The 21,534-nt window shown below is 48.1% G+C and overlaps 1 protein-coding gene across 1 annotated transcript in view; it reads right to left on the minus strand.

Moving 5' to 3' along the window:
- Window positions 1-262: 262 nt before the first annotated feature.
- tshz3b (teashirt zinc finger homeobox 3b) overlaps window positions 263-21,534 on the minus strand; it is a 31,665-nt gene continuing 10,393 nt past the window's right edge. The window contains exon 3 of the mRNA XM_028957060.1: window positions 263-5,250. Within this exon, the coding sequence (XP_028812893.1) occupies window positions 1,841-5,250 (3,410 nt within the window). The 3' untranslated portion in view covers window positions 263-1,840. The remainder of the gene's footprint in view (window positions 5,251-21,534) is intronic.

A 21,534-nucleotide genomic window follows, 5' to 3' on the forward strand; every position in this document is an offset into this window, starting at 1 on the left:
CCCTCGCAGCCACTACCTAAGAACTGGCTTGACACATAGTGTGGGCGCCAGCTTCCTCTGCTATGGTCTCCACACATTGGGTGATTTGTTCGCTTCACTCCTGTCCTCTGGCAGTCCACATTGCAGCTTCAGAACTCTGGCCACTGCTCTCACACTCACACACAGTCACACACACACCTTTTTTTTTTTTTTAAGGCTAATTAGCCATTGAGATACAACACACGTCATTGCAAAAAAAGAACAGTTTCATTTTTAATGCTGCAGTAGAAAAAAAGGTTATATGAAGTCATATAATGGGTGCTTCATTGTCAACAACAACAAAAACAATGGCACAGAATGCATAACAGTGTCTGTGCTGTTTACATGCCTATATTTTACACATAAGATTTCCATTCACTGGCAGCTGTCAGTTACTTCAGCAAATTAACTGCCAAAAATGTAGCAGAGCCGTCAATTGGAGTGTAGGGTAACCATGGTTACCTTTCATATCCCCCCCAAAAGATAAAGCTGCAGTGTGGAATTATGGGAGAGTAATTAGACAGAAAAAAGTTACCAATATAAAAGGCATTCTACAATATGAAACAACAACCAAGAGTGCTTATAAATAAGAGGTTACATTGTGGAATCGTCCTCACGTTTTTGTATAATCTTTCTGTTTTTAATGTTCAAGAAATGTTGGCATGAGTACGGCCTTGTAAAACAGGTTTTAACCCTTTGAGCACGAAGTGGAAATAAAACATATTTTTTTTCTCTTATTTTAATAACATCTGATTAAATAACATATTTATAAAACTATTGTGCAAAACAATTTCATTAATGTCTTCATATATTGTGCACCAGTAGATAGTCATACTCCTCTTAAATTAAAAATATAAAAATGATGCATAATTTAGACAGAAATTAGTTTATAGTTTTTATATACACATTTTTACACCGACCTGAATTCATAAAGGCCCCTGATTTAAAACAAACATAAAAAAAGAAGGAAAAAATGTAGTTTTGGATTCACACCCATTTTGCATCTTGTACAGTTGATGTTCAAGAACTTATTATTAGTAATCTCTTTGTGAATCTTGCAAATTAGTAATTTGTCTCGTCTCAAAATGCAGATTAATTTGGCCTATTTCGAATTCCTACAGTCTGCAATTTTAGATTTTAAATGTCGAAGTGCTAGGGCGTACTCAGAGGGTTAAATTTTGTATGCTGACACCAGCACACAGGTTATGTGAAATACATAAGAAAAGAAGAACTCTTAATGGGCGGAAGGGAAATAAATGAGAGAGAGATAAAGAATGAGAGAAGGCAGAAGGGGAAAAGACAGGAGAGAAAAAAAGTGCACCAGATTTAGTTACCGACTGTTTAACTAAACTGTTTCATCAATGCATGCAGCTTACTGCATCTCAGGGATGCGACAGAAAACAAAGAACTGAAACCAATTTACACGACTCTCAAACACATACCACTTCATTTTAAAATGCTCCGTTTTACCTTCATATTTTTACCAGTGACAACAGCACCTCTTCACTCAACAATGCACAGTTAGAAAATTATCATTTCTGTCTTTTTTCTTGAATTTGTTTTTTCTTTTTTTTCTTTTTTATAAGAAAAAGGAAAGAATTAAAAAAAGAAAAAAAGATAAAGTCTCTGGGCCAGAGGGCATTTGTCTCAGGAGGAAAACTCTTTTATCATGTGCCGAAACTAAGCAGTAGTTTTATGGCATCGATGTGCAGTTTGTTTCTTTCATTTCAGTTTGCAGGTCCTTTCTTAAGACATTGTCTGTCAAAAAGGCTAGAGAGAGAAACAGAAAGGGGGAAAAAGAGCAAGCGGTCTTTAGTCAGTGCTACTGTTTTTCCAGTTCACACACATACAGAAGGTGGTCCTCCGGAGATTTCCCGTGGGTCTTGCTCAGGTGGAGCTTGACTGCATGCTTGCTGGCAAAAGTCCGATTGCAAAGTTTGCATTGGTACGTGCTCCCATTGCCCTCGTCCTCGGGGGAGGGGGAAGCAGAGTGCATGTGGGGGTTGGGAAGAGACTGCGTGAGGGCCTGGGCTTGAGCCTGGGCCTGGACCTGGGCCGACAGCAGTTTTTCGGAGAGGCTCTTGGCGTGGCGCGATATCTGGCCTGAGAGCTGGTCCCCTGACAGTTTGGCCAGGTCCCTGAGCCGGAAGCCCAGGTGAGACTCGAGGTGGCTGACGTAGGTGGAGGGAGAGCGGATCTGCGAGGCGCAGTCGCTGCAGAAGAACACGGGGTGACCCGAGTCCAGGTTCTTCAGGAACTTGGTGCCGCCGGTTCTCCGCAGCTGATACTTGACGTTGGCGAGCCAATGGCTGATGGTCGTCATGGAGAGGCCAGTGAAGCGGGAGATGTGCATGCGCTCCTGGGGGCTGAGGTCTGACATGATGTACTTGCCGTCGCCGGTTTGCCTGAGGCTGGAGGCGAACTGTGCCTGCAGGATGAGCAAGTGCTGCGGGTTCCAGTTGGACTGTCGGCCTTTGCGTTTCTGAGCGGTAGAAATCTCCTCGGTTTCGTCCGGGGTCGCGCCCTCAATGTCTGACCTCTCTGATATACTGTTAGGAGTCGACGACTTGGAGGCGTGGCTCTCTGTCAGGTTGCGCAACATGTCAGAGATGTCAGACAGGGCATTTTCACGCAACGGCGAACTGGACATGAAGGACGCCACGGCTGAGGATGCCTTTGCCATGGTCACAGTGGCGGAGGGTGAGATAGAGGACGGCGTGGACGTTGTGGAGGACAGGGCTGCCGATCCGAGGGAGCTGCTTTTGTCACTCTTGCCTTTGGTCAAGTCAATTGGCTGGTCGTTGTTCACGTGGTAGAAATAGCGGTCCAAGTGATCGTTGGATTTTTTGGTCTGTGCCGGGGTGGAGGCTGCCACGGCTGCCTTTTCTGCCAGACTGTTGCTCATTTTGAATAGCATGCTCATGGGGTCCAGAGCTGGAAGGGCCGGTTTGGCAGCTTTGCCAAGGTGGACATTCATAACCGACTGAAGCGCACTTAGCGGATTGACAAAGGGCTGCTCTGGGGGGTGGTCAGTAATAATGGCTGTGCTGCCACACAAAGAGGAAATAGGACTTTTCACTGTGTGGTCTGTCCCGTTCTCCAAAGACTCCTTCGCGTCGCCGTTGGTCTCTTTGTGGCCAGAGATCTCCGGAGATTTGGCCACGCGATTCTCCTTGGGCGACTCGCCCCTGGCAGATTCTCCAGCCTCACTGCTGCATGGAGAGGGTGTGGTCCTTCTCAATGGGGAGGCCCTGGTTCCAGGCTCCCTCATCTTTTCTTCCACTTTGGCCACTTTTTCTGTCACTTTCTTAACCAGCTCTTCCATAGCATGGAAATTGTTTTTTGGCAAAGGGGAGGTCTGGCTGCTGGGAGGAGAAATGAGAGGTTGGTTTTTGGTTGGGGACAGGATCTCACCTCCAGAGTACATGTATTTCAAAGGGGAGCTTTTGCCTGAATTGCCCAAAGAGAGTTTCATAATATTGGGTAGCTGATAGGCAGCATGGATGCTAGGATAGCCTCCCCAGCTTGGGGTGCCATTCTGTGCTTTGTTGATAGCAGATGTCACAGTGTTTTCTAGTGACTTGAGGATGTCAAAGCCTCCCTTTGGACTTTCTTCCAGGTCTTCCTCAGTAAGGTAAGGGTATTTGGATGAGACGTCAAATTTCTCTTCAGTATCATCATCCGTGATTTTCTTCTCTTTGTTGCTTGAGCTGTTAGTGGTATCCTTGGTGCACTCCTCTTCCTTTTCTTCTTTTTTGATCTCCATGGTGACTGCTGGGGAGATACTGGGTGGAGGGGGTGCTGGAGGAGGCGGGGAGAAAGCTGTGGCTGCCAGTGGTACAGACTGCACCTTGTCTTCGCCGGAGGAAGTGATGTTTGGTGGAGGGTTAGGTGAGGGATCTATAATGGGCTTGCCCTTTTTGATGGCAGAGTTGGTCACCTTAATGAAGTGTCCAGTCATCATCATGTGGGCTGTCAGCTCCTGCAGCGTATCGTGAGAGCTTCCACACTCCATGCACTTAAGTATCTGCGACTTCCGAGACTCAAACTGCCAAGCGTAGCTGGCCCCGTTCTGGTGGCCGTAACGGTTGTTAGGAGTGATGTAGGGATTGGACGTCTTTTGCAACAGGTCATTGGAGTCTGCTAAGGACAGTTTGGGGGTGCCCCCATTGGAATCTGGAGAGCTGGGTAGATCCAGTTCAATGGGGGCTCTCTTCCGGGCCGAAGATATGATCTTAGCAGCCACTGGTGTTACCGGCTCCTTGAGAGGCACTTTCTGGTAGTGTTTAGTCTTGATCATGTGAACACTCAGGTCCTGTAGGGACTCAAAAGAGTGGCCGCAGTACATACACTTCAGGACTTTTTGGGCATCCTCCTTTCCCTCCATCTCCAGGAGCGAACGCTTGCGGGGCTTCGACCAGCGCTTCGCTCCATCGCCGTCTGTTTCGTGGTTGTCGTCACGATAGTGGCCGGTTTCATTCATGTGTACCGTGAGCTCCACTAGCGTGTCATAGGCGGCACTGCAGTCCTTGCACCGGAACTTGCTGGCGCCAGTGAAGATTGAGCCGTAGAGCTTGGTGCTCTGGCGATAGAGCTGCACGGTGCTGAAGAGGTTTGACTCCGCGGCGGGGTGGAGCAGGCGACTCTGGTTCTGCGAAACCTGCTGCAGGGTCTTGGCCACTGCGGACTGGTGCCAGTCGTAGCCGCCACTTCCGCAGCTGCTGCTGCTGCTACTGCTGCTGCTGCTGCTGCTGTGGCTACGAGGGGGTTTTTCGGCTGGTGGCTGGGTGAGGTTCAGGTTCAGCGAGGACCAGTACGAGTTGGTGAGGAAGCTGGTGTAAATGGCCTTCATCTGCTCAAGGCTGTCTGGGGCTGTGGGCGTGGCCTCCTCACCACTGGGTGTTGCAGTAGCCGCAGTAACCATCATATTGGAGGAAGCTGATGATAAAGACGTCAGAGGTTCCTTAGCAGTGCCATCCTCTTCATTTTTGAGCGAGGCGCTCTCAAAGTCTGACATGCGGTCACTTGACTCGCTAATGTGGGACTCGCTGTCCATTTCCTGGCCAGAGAAGTCAGCAGCAGGTGAGTCGTGGAACCCTGGCCGGTCCTTGAGGAGGAAGTCCTTGTCCTGGCAAACATACTTATTGGCCGGGTCCTCTTCAATAGCCGAATCATCTCCTTCCACATCTTCATCCAGAAGGGCAGCCTCCTTCAGCTCCTCAGGAACATATGCTGCAGGAATGAACAGAAAGAAAGACAGAGGAATTCGTTACACACTGAATCCAAACGCGTTCACTCTTCACGTTCTTGTAATTCCTAGTAAAATAGAGAGCATAAAGTAATTCCGGGCCACAATGTTTCCTCCCCTTCCTCCCAAACCAAACAATCAGTCAGTCAGTCTGTTACATATCTGCTGCTGTAATTCCTTCTCAACTTTGCTTTCATATTTCCAATCGGAATACAGTTACACGGCTCTTTGTTCTGTGTTGCAATGAGGCAAGCAGGGAGAGAGAGATGGAAAAAGGGAGAGAGGGAGGGAGGGAGTATGTCTTCAAAACCAACTTGCCACCTTATTCTTCTCAAGGGGCAACAGCTTGAAATTAAAACTAAATATGAAATTAATGAAGCACATTCTGGAGGTGGCATTCGTTTCTGAAGTAATAAATTACTTGTATCAACCTCCGAGACAGCAGTTCCTGTCTGTCAATTAATATGTCTTACGCTTCTTCTTCAGCCTCTAATGCATTTCCTAACAGACACACTCACCATTTAAATTAAGCATGCATTCTCACTCATTACGCTGCGCAGGCTTGCCTTCTCGTAAATAAAAATGAATGTATGTACGTTTCCAGAGGACACAAAAAGTCTCCCAGAACAAAACACATTTGCGTCAATTACAAAGATTAGAAAGTTGAAAGTTATTATTTACTGTTTAGCCCGAAGAGCCTATTTTCAGTTCACATTTGAATACGTTCTCTGAGGAGAAATGTAACGTAGGAAATGTAGAAAGCGAGGAAACAAAACAAAGGAAAACCATTAAGATGCACAGTTTTATTTCTCAGAGACAGAGAGATGTGTGCGTGTTTAAGAGAGCAAAGATAATTCTCTGAATTCCTGGGCATAACGGTTTATCGCACGCTGAGCAGGTATGTAAACCACGGGAAGAATGACACTGAGCAGAAAGCCTCGACGAACACATTTCATCACCTTCAGCCGTTCGCTTCATTTTTGCATGCCTCTTTCTGCCTTAAAAGCGAAGACCCTTCCCTGGATAAAACTACAAAACACGATGAACGTTAATCGCATTATTTCTTCAGAACATTTTCGACCATTTCCGTATGTGGAGGTTTAACCGTAAATATTTGTATGAGGACTACTGGCTTTCTCCCAACGTGGACCCAGCCCCAGCCACGTCCAGCAACCCTCCGACAAAGACTGATCCCTGGCTGTGTGTGTGTCACCGTAACGGTGCTCGCCCTGGGATAAAGAGTGGAGTGGGAGAACACACCTCTCCCCTGCGGGCACTGGAACTGGCCTCGATACGAGCACGCCCGCCCCGCCCCGCCCCGCACGGGTTAATCCCCCCTCTACACACTCTCCTTCTGTTGCTGTTATCTTACATTAGCCACGACAAGGGGAAACGCACCTTTAGCCAGAATTAACCATGTTGCTCTACACGGGCCGTGTAGATTTACCATAGATGTTTGTATTCAAATGGTAATCTTGGGTTAGTGCAGATGCACTGAGTAAATAAAAAATATTTTGCACTGCATATAGAGTACCCGCAATGAGAAGATTTGCATTTTGACAGAAGTGGGCAATTTTGGACTGCATTTGACTGACAAACCATTTCCACGGAAATATCCTGTGGCCGGGATTTTGAGGGCAGAATGCGTGTGACAGGGACTCATTCTTCCTTGTGCATGCACATGCATGCACACGCACACACACACACACACACACACACACACATAGCTGGAAATCTGTGACATCCAATAGCCCCCTCAGACAATTGAACAGCCAACTGTGATCATGTAACACACATACACACCCACACACACACACACACACACTGCCATCTGTTCCGCATCAGCCAAAACGACAGCTGTTTAAGAGAACAATGGCTTCGTTGAAGAAGCAGTCAGAACAGCACTCACATCAAGGCCAACACAGCCATGTAAAATCTCCTTCTTCCTGATACGAGCCGCGACTTAAACCTGTTCAGGGTAATTAAAACACCACCCCGCCAAAGTGGCCTTCGGGAAGCCGCCGAGTCCCGCTCAACCACTTTAAACCTGACTAAATGGAAATGCGGGGTCAGCCTCAAACGTAATTAGTCCGTCTGGTTAACATGTAATTAAAATGCGTAAGTCAAATGAAAGGGAGGACAGACGGACGGGGGAGAGGCAGAATTTGGAATCTCCGCAGCAGGTTTGGGACGCCGCTCGTTTCAAGTATGAAGGATCCTGCACTGCCGTAACCTTGACCTGAACTTGACAGAACAAAGCCTGGTGTGTGCATGAGTGCGTGGGAGTTTTTCTTGTCTGTGTGTGTGTGTGTGTGTGAGAGAGAGATAGAAGGAGAGAAATAGAAAGAAAATAGATTGAATGTATGTTCTGTCTTGTTCTGAATTCATTTTGAGACGGTAAACAGCGAATTATACCCGGTCTACAATCTGGCCCTCGGCCTCGGGTCCGCATCCCACTGAGAGTACGAGGTAGAGAGAGAACGAGAGCGAGAGAGAGCTGAGCAACATGCAGGAGGTGTTTGGAATAACCCCAAACCACCCATGGACACCAAAAACACACACACACACACACACACACACCATTGTGCTCGTCACTGGCTGCTGTCCAGGCCACGAGGCCCCCAAAGTCACCGTAGCCGGTGTGTTCTAGCTGGGAACAATATTGAGTTTTCATCCCTGGGCCCTTCTCAGGCCGCTGGTGCGGGCGGGGCCCACCACGCAGGTCCTCTTTTAATTAGAAAACAGGACGGGTGGAGGAGAGCGCTGGAGAGGGTGTCTGATGAATTGAAAAAAAGAGGAAGATTCTGGTTGGATTTTTGTAGTCGGACATCAAAGGGACGGACGGACAGAGAACAGCGAGCTCGGCAGCGCAGTCCGGACATTATTAAGTCGAAGCCTCGCACAACCAAAAGACGCCGCGTTCATGTGTGAGGCTGTTTAAATGTTTACGATCTAGGAATCATTGCGCTTAATCTCAGGTTTATGTAGCAGAGTACGTAAACAAACACGCATATTTTTATGAAGACGTTGCATATTAAAAGTCTGTGTCAATGTTTGCAAAGTGTGTGTGAGCTTCACCTTTACTTTAGAACCGACCACCTCACTGTTCCCTTCGGCCCGACTGTGGCTGCGTGCAGGTTAGGGTGTCGGCTGGTGAGGGTGAGGGGGGAGCGGGGCGGGGTGCAGGGTAATTAAAAGCCGCTATATATAGGCCCTATGCCCACATTTATAACGTGAGGTATCTCTCTCTAACATGGCGCTATCTGTGATGTGATATCATTAGGGGGAAAATGGTTTGTAGCCTTAAGCAGACAGACTGTCTGCGCGGGTCTGGCGAACGTGAGATAGCGGCGAACCTCGCCTCGCCTCCCCGCCCTCTCCCCAGCCTCCTCTCAGCTATCACGACCCGCGTTAATGAAGTTAATTGAATCTGAGATCAATAATGCTTAATTATTGCGATTTGACATGCACAGACAAATTGGTGGGGAGGTGAATGTGTGTGTGCGCGCTGATCGGAACTCGCTGTGCGCGTGTGTGTGTTGTGGTCTGACGTGTGGCGGGCGAGGGGGTCTGGCTGGCCGGAGAGATGGGGGGGAGTGGAGGAGGGAGGGATTGGTGAGGCGTGCCATCGATTCCAGAGAGACGCCCCATCGACCCAGACGCCTGACGGATGGAGCCCACTCTTCAAGGCTGCACATAAAGCGCTCCCATAGACCACTCTAACCAGCCCTGCTGCCATTTGTGTCCAGGCCTTGCCCATAACGCCCTATTGAGATGGATTAAAAAGAGCAGTGTTGCAAAGAAACAAAGAAACAAAGAGGAAAAATAAACTACATAAACTACAGGCCAGAAGGTTGGGTCCAATCCTTCCAAATTATATTTCAATAAAACATTAGGGAATAGAAACGGAAGCGTAATGTAAAAACAGTGTGACGGTAAATGAATCCATGTGAAAGTTTCCAGCCATTTTTAGAAATCGATGTGTACCTGATATGTTTTGTACTGTTTATACATTGAATGGTAATCCTGGTTTATTTATACCAAGTGACTGAGCTCATGGATGACTTGTATGAGTTAAGTGTGTTAATGGTGGCCTAGCGGTTAAGGAAGCGGCCCCGTAATCAGAAGGTTGCCGGTTCGAATCCCGATCCGCAGAGGTGCCACTGAGCAAAGCACCGTCCCCACACACTGCTCCCCGGGCGCCTTTCATGGCTGCCCACTGCTCACCAAGGGTGATGGTTCCCTGTGCTCTATGTCGGTGTAAAAATATGTCACTGTCTGTTCATGTATGTATGTAATGAGTGTATTTATTTATGCAACTGTGTGTAAAAGAGCGTGCACAGTAGTTAGCATGCAGGTTTAAAGATACGTGCGTGTGTGTTTGTGTGTATGTGAGTTGACGTAGCGTGGATTTCTGTGTATGGCATAAATCTGTGTCCGTGTATTAGGCTACGTGACTGTACGTGTGTGTGTGCAGGTCTGTAAATATCTGAGTGTGTATGAGTTGGAGTGCATTACAGGCCGCTGTGTGCTGATATGTGCTGTATGGAGGTGCGGGCGGCGTCGGCGTAGCCCCGGTGAGATTATGCGTAAACACCGGCGCGAGCGTGGCTAATCGGCAGCTCGTGCCACTCAGCTGGAGAGTGGCTGACAGAGTATTTACACACCGGCGCCCTCAGCAGCTCCTACACACACACACACACACAAACACACACACTACTGCTTTCCCATTTCAGTAATCAAAGCCATGGAGGAAATGCAGAGGAAGGGCAAGGGAGAAAGAGAGCGATAGCTCCTCGTTTTCTCTTTCCACGGCCCCAAACACTGAGAACAGTGAGAAATAACCTTTATATATATATATATGATTAGATTTGAAAATAATATTCAATTTACATTGGTAAACGTAAACGCTGCGATTACATGCCGATTATCCTGTGGCCCTGGCTGTCATTCCGCCATCTTTGTGCGCGGGAGCGCCAGTGAATGGTGTCGGGTCTGCAGTCTGTGGGGAGGGGGGTTAGACACGATTGCACACACAGGTGAAATAACCCAGTAAAATGCACCGCAGAATATAAACACACACACACACACACACACACACACACGCGCGCACGCCTGATAACAGACCATCAGTGTATAACAAGGACCGGGTGGGATCTGAGGTCAGAGGTCACTGCAAGGCAACTGCATTGATCTAAGCATCGTCCATGTCGATCCCTTCAGCAGTTGTGAACAGCGTGTTCGGATGTATTCACACTCTCGTTTCGGCCAACGTCGTCACGCCGGTTCGCTATAACCGTCGCCTGGGTACCATGGAGATAAAAGCCCTCATTAAGTCAGAGTTTAGCTAAAGCAAGTAACAGAGGGTAACAGTTAGCTCCCACGTCTGAAAGCCGCTAAACTTCCTGACACGTACAACGCACATCACAAAGCAACATCTGTCCTCAGTCCCAGCAGGCGACAGATTCCGTCGTCCACAGCGCCGCCACGGACCCTCCCCGGAACGCCCATCTGCACAGTCACTGCAGCGGTGCTGAGTAGCCTCCTCCACGGGCGGCAACGCAGCTTCCTGTCAGAGGTGCGACAGTGACTGCCATGACGATGGCGCCACTCCGCACTACTCCGCCAGTGCACAGAGAGGAAATGGGATTAATACCTGACACTACGAGGCCAGCAGAGATTTCACAAGAGGACTGTGTGTGAGTGTGGACAGGAACTGTGTGTACTGTGGCCAGATTGTGTCCATTAGTGTTCTTATTTTCTCTTACCAAAAAAAATATATATAAAAACATAAAAAATTCTATAAATTTGGTAACATTTCTTATGAAATCCATTTTAAGCTGCAGATAATGCACACTGATGTGTTGTTTAATTTTTTTATACAAATTTGTAGTCAAACACAAATGAAGAAATACATATTGTTTATTATTTTTCCTTCATTCTCCGAGGTGAATGTGTGGATGACTGGATGTGAACGTGCGTCTCTTCGCTGGGCTAATTAACCTATAGTAGTGACCTTTAAGAAAAAAAAGCCGCTTTCTGCTCTCTCTGTATTTTCCATTACCACCCCCCCCCCCCCCCCCCCCCCCCCCCCCCCCCCCCCCCCCCGCATCAGGCTGCCTTTGTCTGGGGTCACTCAGCCCGAGTTCATTAATTAACGTTCACCGAGAGGGACAATTATTAAAGATGTTTCGGAACAAGAGAGCGATTGAGCCGTAGACAGAAATAATGGCGGGGGTAAAAAAAAAAAAAAAAAAAAAAAAAGTCAAGCCCACATATAAACAGCCCCACATACAAATGCACAGACGTGTGCGAACACACTCGCAAAGGCACAAATGCGTTTGCATGAACACACACGGGCTGAAGATTGTTAAAAAAGAAAAAAACGGCGCGGGCCCGCGAACAATGCGGTAACAAATTAAACACGTCCCCTCTGCCGGCCGCACCGGGCCCAACCGTCTGGAAACGTCTCTAATACGTCAGGGGCTAACAATAGATCCCCTGTTCACTGCCGCGGCCCACCGCCGACATTACAGAACATCACCTGGACCAGATGCCCGTCCTCCGCGGCTCGCATCGGCGCAGCGTTGTGGGAATGTTGAGAGAACGTTCGCCCGGCCTGCTGTAGCAGCAGGTGTTACCTGTGTTTGGTTATGTTGGCATTAATGCCGCCTTCAGAGATTGAGATCTGTTGGCGAAGAAAGGTTATGAAAAACGCTAAACGTATTTATTACGAACGGATTCTCAAATGTGTGTGTGTACAAGTGTGCAAAAGTGCGTATCTGTGTGATTTCAGGTGGTACTGGTTGGTAGTGAGTGGCTTGTGCGTGCGTGTCTGTGCCTCTCCGGGGTTTGGGCTGGCAGGTTGGAGACAGGAAGTGTTCCCACACAGGTGGGAACGGCGGTCCGCCGTCTGCCTATCACCTGCGGTCCTCTCTCGGCTCTGCTCCTCCGCCCGACTGCGGGTCCGGCCGCAGCGCTGTCATGTGCCGGCCAGAGGGGCTGGCGCCGCGTGTGTGTGTGTGCGCCCGTGGTCCGCTGCCCGCCACTCAACCCCCCCGTCACCGAGTGACCACCCAGGTCCTGTCAATTTGCGGCCCGACGCCATGCATATGGAGAGAACTGTAATCCTGCCTGGATTTAAACCAGAACCGGTATGGTATGAAATATATTCACCGGCCCCCATGCCGGTCGGTGTCAGCACGTCCGGATCATGGGGGTGCTCCATCATTTCCTTCAGGGTGCCGAGGACGTGGTGTAGTGGCACATGGGTAACGTGGTGTATACCGAACATTCATTTCTGCTGTAAATACAATACGCGATACGGGAACACATATTATCGGCTGGATTTTGTGATTTGCGTTATGCCAGAAAGCACTTTCATAAAGGACCATTTCTGCATCCTCCAATTTAATATATTTTACCCAAATGCTTGTTTCAATCTGGAGATATCAGACCATTTCCTATCATGTACAGTATTAGTATCTAAAATGTCAGTTTGTAATATGATAAAAATGTCCGGTCATGCAGCATTTTTGCATATTTTTGCGTGTGTTCAGGCGACCCCACACACCCTCACCACACAGGGTCCGCCGTCCCCAGCAAGCCGGCCAGATTTGCCCCATTCTGAGCAGTTGCATTCCTAAAACACAGGGCAGACAGAGGTCACGCACACACACTCACACACACACTCACAGTGCTCCCAGGGTAGAAGGTGGGAGTGTACGGGGTACTGGGGCAGGGGAGGAGGGTACATGTGTCCACAAAAGAAAAACAGCAAGAAACGACTTTGGCCTCCTCGGGTAATAAACTCCCTCTTTCACTTTTGCTGTTTCACTACCCCCCTCCATCTCTCTCTCTCTCTATTTCACACACACACACATCCTCCCACGTTCTGTCTCTCTCCCGCTCTCTCACTCACTCCTGCTCACTCTTCCTCCCACAGTCCCAGTCAAAAGCACAGGACTGTGTCACTCTCCCATTAGACAGGGTTGCTGGGTAATGGGAGAGAACAGATCTGGCTTGCTGTGATCCCCGGGGCTTCGCTCAACTCTGCTGCTGCTGTGGCTGCGTGCACTCCCTCACACACACACACACACACACACACACACTTGCTGCAGAGTGTACACACTATTACATAAATTCACCGAAAAGAAGAATAAAAACGCGGACGTTTACGGAGACCGGCATGCAGAGTCGGACGTGTTTATTCCCTGCGGGGCGCCCCGGGTGGGTGCGATGCGATGGGCGTTCCTTTGCGCGCGCGCTAATGCCTGGTGTTAGGTGGCGGCCGAGGTGTGGTGCGGTGTGCGGCGAGCAGGCAGCTCTCTAATGGGGAAGTGGCAGGCGGGCGACGGCCGGCGCGCCCCCTCCGCCGCCTCTGTCGCCGGGTATCCATTACCTGCCAGTCTCCTCTGATCTCTTTGGACAGGCCTGATCAAAAGATGTTATTTGACCTACTCGGCTACTCAGGCAGGGAAGCGACTGGAAGTGTGAGAGTGTGTGAGTGTGTGTGTGTGTGCATTACCTGCCCGTAAATAAAACGACATCATCACTTCAGCGGTCCGTCATGTCCGGCGGATGATTATGATAATGCCGGATCTGTCAGGCCGCCTGCCGCTGGCGCGGCCGCTAATGTGGAATATATAGCCTCTCTCCCTCCCTCATTCGGCCTGTCCGTCGCTCCCGCCTTCGCTCCTGTCTTCCTCTTTATTGGGTCCACTTTCCCGCTTTTGTTTTTGAGGGGGGCTGGGGGGGGGGGGGGGGGGTTACACCTGAGAGGCGCGCCCTGCTTGTTGAGGATGTCAAGGTTAATCTGCCGGTGCGGGGCTAAGCTGCAGCAGTGGGCGTGGGGGCGGCTGCTTTATTCTGATTGGGCCGAGGAGCGACGGCTGACGCTGTGGATGGCCTGTGTGTTTCTGTGTGTGTGTGTTTCTGTGTGTGTGTGTGTGTGTGTGTGTGTGTGTGTCCGAATGGCTGTGATATCACCGCCGGGGGAGAAAGGAAAATGACACAAACAAAAACATATGCAAGCTAACATGCTAGTGCACGTATGCAAATATGCACACGACACAAACTAAAACACAGCGAGCCGTTGTGCAACAAAGCACACACTTGCAAATGCACACATTCATGCACACACACACACATACACACCTTTAAACACGAGCATGAACAAAAATATCCACTTGCCATGGAAAATGCACACACACACACACACACACGCACTCACTGTGCTCGCAGACAACTCTCAAAACAGTTAAACATTGAAACACACATATAAGCAGCAAAAAAAAAAAAAAAACACTTAAAGACTAAAACCATCCTCCATCATGCATACATACACACACACACACACACACACACATCTAAAAAAACGGGCGGAAAAAATCTGTGCATCCGCCAAAAAAAAACACGACCTCGCTCCGCATCTCACACATGCGACGAGGAAAAAAAAACGGTAAACACGTGAGCGGTAAACAGCGGCTACGCAGGATGCAGCGCGGCGGCGGCGGTGGCGAGCCGGGCTCCGCTCGGCCCATAAAAGGCCTGAAACGTGTGAGGTTTTAGAGGAAAGAAAAACAGCCTGCAATAAAGCGGAGAAACAGCAGCGCTCCGAGGCAATTTAGACTGCAAAACACAAACCATTAAGTTTGTGCATTATCTTTTAATTTAATCTTGAATGATTTATAATCCATCACGCAAGGCTTCAACCATATCCAATTATTCTCCCCGCCTTGATTGACAACAAAGGTGATTTATTAAGCTAATAAAAAGTGATGTGCTCCCGCACCCGCCACCCTCTACCCCCCCAACCCCCTCCCACCTATTCTCTAACCGAACCCCCCCGCCCATGCCAACGGGACATTTCTAAAGACCCTCCCACTTCCTGGGTTGTGGTGAGGCGTGCTCTGGGGCGGGTACCGATGGCGGGGGGGCATCCCGGCGCTCACTTATCAGTCTTCCCGCACTTAAAAGGGAAACGTTGCACTTTGGAGTGTCAGGCGCGTGGGAATTCAAAATGTCACGGCGATGCGGGCGGAATGAGCGCGGGAGCGAGGAGGCAGTGACAGCCAGCCATCATATTATTGCCTTAATATCTCCTTCTGGAGCGCGCGCGCGTCCTCTTGTTCCAGTTTTTATCGGCTAACGTTCCGCCCAATCGCTTGATATTAATGAAACCGAGACACTGAGCGGGGGTCAAGGTTCAACGGCAAAGACCCGGCTTTTCAGGACACTCGGGGCACACGAGAGTGGCCGAAAACTCCTTCCAATTCTTCCAAAATGTGCGATGTCAGAATATCTAAGGTTTAAAAAAAACTGTAACTAGGATATCAAGTGAGGAAAGAAATTTTAATTTATGCAACTAATTTGTACTTCACCTAATGTTATTCAGAATCTGTGTGTGTGTGTGTGTGAATGGTTCATAAACCGCGTGATGACAGTAATATCTGCTGGGTTCGCCATGGCCTGAATTAAGCACCGCCCTCCTCGACTAATGATGCAATTACAAAGCGTGCAATCACAGCGCTCCACTGAGAGAGACACCGCCCTCACCGCAGACGGGAAAACACACACACACACACACACACACACACACACACACACACAGTCCCAAATGTGTTGTACATATTTATTCTTTGTAAGGTCCATTCGGTGCGTGTTTGTTTACGAGTGTTTTATATTTTAGGAGAGCTTCCAAAGGTGATTAAAATCTTAGACTAGAGGCTGGAAGGAGCCAGCGGCTGCCAGCGGCCATAAAAAAGTAGCACAATGAGGAGAAGAAAAAAACAGTGAGAAGGAGAAAAAAGGGAGTTTTAAAAGCCGAAGGAATCACATTGTACATGATGTTGTGTACGAGTAGTGAGTATATGTCTCTCTCTCTCTCTCTCTCTCTCTCTCTCTCTCGCCGGTACTGTTAGCCTGCACTAGCCGTCGTGTCTCTGGCAGAACATTCTCTCAGCTCATAAACCTGGAGCCCAGGGCCGCGGAGGCGAGCTGTGTGCGTTTACAGGGTTCCAGAGTTAACGAGGGAACGGAGGAAACGTTCTCGTTACTGCGGCCTGGTTCCACCACCGGCACAGTGTGTGGTGGGTGGGGGGTGGGGGGAAATGTACCTTAAAAAAAATATGAATAAATAAAATTGATAATGCACGGTCGGCTTTCTCGTTGTCCACTAGCACACACGTACACCAGCAAGATTATGGGATAGAAAGGGACAGCCTATGGCCTAGTAACCAGAGAGGTAAGCAGTGTGTGTGTGTGTGTGTGTGTGTGTGCGTGCGTGCTCTAGTGTGCTACGTGCTGAAATGAAACACAATAGGATGTAAACAGGATGCGCAATTAAGACACCAACAATTCAGACATCACGGATACTGCAAGATGTGACACACACACACACACACACACACACACACACACACACACAGGGTGTGTACAGTAAGGGAGATCATCACCCCTTTATCTACTGTACACATCCACACACAGCCCTGATACCATTTCATTCAGGTCTCGTCCTTACTCCACTTATCCTGACGGAATATTCAGTTTCCACGTGCATTTTGCTTTTGTGCTCAAATCAATGTTCCATTTAAATACACCAATAAACCTGTAAATAACACTAGACCCTAATGCTACAGCGTACCAGTCTTCCTGCATCTCTTTGTTCTTCTGTTCAATTTCTACCTTTCATAAGCCGCGTTCAATTGAAACAAATTCAATCAACGAATAGAGTACATTCTTTATTCCAAATTTTCGAATCTTCTCCTTCTAAATTTCACTGCAGCTTGGTGGTGGAATGTTTCACACTGGGATGGGACCCAATAAATGAGAGAAGAGCCAGGAGTTTATGAAATGAACATGGAATATAAAACAGCTACAATCAGAACACGGTTGGATGGGAAATTCTCTGTACGTAAAATATAAAACTAAAAAAATATTTTTACAGTTTAAAGGAATTATTAAAATATACATTTAATACAAAAAAAAAATTACAATAGAATGTATGCAAAATACAGTGCACTGATATAATTGTGTATGAATTATAAATGAATTAAAGAAATGTAACTACTTTGCTGTTTTTTCCCTGCTATAATTTGAGAGGAAAGCAGCTGCCAGAACTCCCCCTCCTGCAGCTCTCCATATTCCAATAAACTTCTCATTCAAGTCATTCATTTCATTTCTTTTTGCTACTTTTTGTTTTCCTTGCCCTGATTTAGCTGAGGAGTGAAATTAAAAAGTAATGCGAAACTCTGCGAAAGCCGGCTTTATTGTACGAGCTGCCGCTGCTCGCCTTTGAGATTTTATTTTGGGGAAGTAGTTTCTGGAATCGCAGCGCCGGATGATGGATCGCCGGCCCTACGTGGCCACCGGCCCCGCTGTGTGAGGGTCTCTCCCCGGCTCTCCGGCAGGCCGCTGGCCACTCTTTTCGGGACGGGAACCGATAGCGTATCCATTTCAAAGGCCTGGCCGCGTCCCCGGGTCTGAGGGAGAGGGCTGAAATATGGCAGGAAGAGGAACGCCACCTTTAATTATCTAATTAGCGCGTGAGAACATACGCGAACCTGCTTCTGTCGCCGAGGGCGTCAAACAGCTTCCTGTGTGTGTGTGTGTGTGTGTGTGTGTGTGTACAGATGAGTGCTTACTCACATGTGAAATCAACAAGTAGTGGGAAACTTTTTTTATGCAAGTAGCTAGAGTTCAGAGAGACTTGTGAGAGAGAGAGTGTGTAAGAGTGTGTGTGTGTGTGTGTGTAGTATGGGGTCATCATCACAGAGAAGCCATCCCATAGCACCACGCACATCGCCACTGTGCGTGGAGACCGCCACTGTGCATGGAGACCAGCACGCGGGAGCGTGGATTCACACACACAGACACACACACACACACACAGTTCTTACTTTATTCTTTTCTTTTACATGTGTGCTATAGCGTTTGAAAATGTGATAAATTGTGCTAAATCTGCTGTATGTGGAAATATGATGTATGAGGAAAACAGACAATATAGATGAGTGTAAAAGATTCACACAGCTGAGCACTCCTCACGCATGCAGATCATCACACGGGATGCAGAGCTTACATGCATGGAACTCCTGCAGTCTTTTTTACGCGCTCATAAACAATAAATAAAGTGTGTGTGTGTGTGTGTGTGTGTAGTAGCGATGCGTGTGCAATAATCCGCCGCTCCTGAGGCTTATCTGCATTGTAGAGAGGTGCGAGGCAGACAGAGCCTATCGCAGGTATTAATGTACTGCAGTTCCCCGTGTCACGATAGAAAGATAAGGAACCGACGCCGTCCCCCCAAACGCCGCGCTACGCTTCTCCCTCTCTCTCTTCAATCTTTCTCCATTTTCCTCTCCTTCTCCCCAGTACTTAGTGGAGCTGCTATGGCAGGGGAGAGCGATAGAGACGGAGCCATGAAAGCGAGCGACAGAGGGCAAGTGAGACCAAGGCGGAGGAGAGAAAAGCGATCACACAGTTCCACTGCAGAACCGCGGACACGGATATATCCGAGAGGGGGAACTGTATAAAAGGAGGACGAGGAGGAGGAGGAGGAGGGAGGAAAAAAAAAAAGAAATCTAGGGCAGCCCAGTTGGCGCTGGCCGGGCCGCGCCAGGGCCAGACGGACTCTCGTTTGTAGCGACGTGGTCCTGGACGCCGTGTGACAGCTGCAGCCGCTGAGCCCTGACCTCCCACTGGCAAAGCGCTGGCCGCCATGTCTGGAATCCTAGGACCCATCCCACGATTGATTCGAGTGATTTATAACCTCCCGAACACACACACACACACACACACACACTCCTTCTTTTCTTCATGACTGCATCAGGCCTGAGGAATTCTGTAACAGTGAGGGCCTTGTCAGGGCTGAGTCATAAAGCTGCAGCGCCGAGCGATGGGACCGGCAGGTTGATGCTCTTCGCGGCCCTGCCGGACCCCAAAAAGCAACCTTACCACCAAATTAAATAAATCAACTAATTAACTACTAACAATGTCAGAGATAACACCTAAACATAATAAGTATAATTAAAATTCATGCAGAATTCCGTATTTCTCAACCCTGGGGATGGCATGGTATGGTATGGATGCGCCGTCATTCAGGGCTGGAACCACGCAACTCGCCTGCTGAGATGGAATCAGCCGAGTCTCTCGTAAAGCTCAAACAACGATGGGCCTTGCAACCGTTGTCGCCTGGCCTGACCACGATGGGTCGGAACAGGTGAAAATCCAAAAACGTGGCTTAGCTCGGCATGCTAGGCTGCTGTAGGACTTTCGCTAAAACGTTATTTATGTCACGTGAACTTTCGGATGTTAATTACCTGTACTTGAGTCATGACACCAGACTAAACATTCTTACTAAATGTATTATTATTTTTTTATTTGCTCCAGGTACAGTACAGGCCAAAAGTTTGGACACACCTTCTCATTCAATGTGTTTTCTTTATTTTCATGACCATTTACGTTGGTAGATTCTCACTGAAGGCATCAAAACTATGAATGAACACATGTGGAGTTATGTACTTAACAGAAAGTGGAGACCTGGCCTCCACAGTCACCAGACCTGAACCCAGTCGAGATGGTTTGGGTTGAGCTCATAGTTCATTCATAGTTTTGATGCCTTCAGTGAGAATCTACCAATGTAAATGGTCATGCAAATAAAGTAAACACATTGAAAGAGAAGGTGTGTCCAAACTTTTGGCCTGTACTGTATCTTTGAAAATCATACGTTCTTCCTTCTTTATGTGTAAATGCAGAACGACATTCAAGACAAAAGCAAATCAGCTCAAAAACGTAAAAAAAATGTGATATGATGTTTTGAGCACATTGCCCAGATCAGGGCAGCTGAAAAAAAAAAGAAAAATGAGGGAGGGAAGGAGGGTTGGTAGCCCAAGGCAAGGCTACAGGCTCTTAAAAAATAAAAAAATATATACGTTTATATTAAAAAAAAAAAAGTCTTTAGAAGCTACCGTGCCCTCAACTCCAACGGCGTGTTTGGTCTCGAGTGGAAAGTGCAGCTGCGGGTCCAGTGGTGAGTTCTGCACTGCACTGTGAGCGTCAGCACATTTGGACAGACAGACGGACGGACGGACGCTTCTCTCTCGGCCTGATCCAGGCGAGGCGGGCAGACATAACAGCAGCAAGGCTGCAGACGGCACCGTTCGAAAAATGCAACATTTATGAGAACATTTAGGCTAGAAATATGAGCGCTGTGTTCTAAGGCTTATCTGTGTGAACATGGAGGACCCGAGGGAAGAGGCAACTGAGATCAAACAGACAGAGAGAGAGAGAGAGAGAGAGAGAGAGAGAGAGAGAGGGAGAGAGACCTGCTGCTATAGGCAACCTGACCTCACATCACCTGTGGGATTCTATGGAGACACAAGTCACCTATTCGCTATACAGACTGGAGCAGATAAGAAGGATGCGCTGTGTACATTTTATGGTCCCTGTATTCCATCATGCTTTGCCCAAAGTTCAGCGCCGCTCTCTGGTCACTTCCGCAAAGTAACAGAAGGAAACTACCGCTCCGGTTCTGGACTCACTGACATGATCTTCTGCTTTATGGCTAATCCAGTGAACAGGCAGAGCTTGATAGTGTTTGAAGCCCATGAACACACGAACGCGCACACACACACACACACACACACACACATACAGACACCCATACACTAATGTCTTTATTCTTCCGAACCAGGTGTTGTAATACCAATAACTACGTATATGTCGTATTAGTAAGGTGAGGCCCAAATGAACCAGAATGAACACAATAATCCAAAAATTAATTTTGAGTCATTTTTAATGATTTAAATCCTGCAACATGTCTGCTGATGGCAGGTGTTGTCTGTCAGTGTTAATATTGTGGCTAACCACAAACAGAGCAACACTCTCTCTCTCTCTCACACACACACACACACACACACACACACACACACACACACAGATTTGAAGAGGCGTGCTTTAAAGTGTGATTTTTGTAGCGTTTCCTGGTATCAGAGTGGCACTCTCTTCTTTCATGTGGTGCTCTGCTCTCTTGCATGCTCACGAACACACACATTCGCTCTCTCTCCTTCTCTCTTTCACCCTCTCATCTCCTCTGCCAGCCTTTTATTATTTCTCTCCACTTTCTCCCCCAATCTCTTTTTAATTAATTAGAACCTGGGCCTCTGACGACAAGAACAGGCTTTATCTGCACTCGTCCGCACCACTCCTTCAGAGCTGAAACGAGAGTGAGAGAGAGAGAGAGAGAGAGAGAGAGAGAGAGAGAGAGAGAGAGA

Source organism: Denticeps clupeoides, chromosome 16 (assembly GCF_900700375.1).
Source record: "Denticeps clupeoides chromosome 16, fDenClu1.1, whole genome shotgun sequence".
In the NCBI taxonomy this organism is placed as follows: domain Eukaryota; kingdom Metazoa; phylum Chordata; class Actinopteri; order Clupeiformes; family Denticipitidae; genus Denticeps; species Denticeps clupeoides.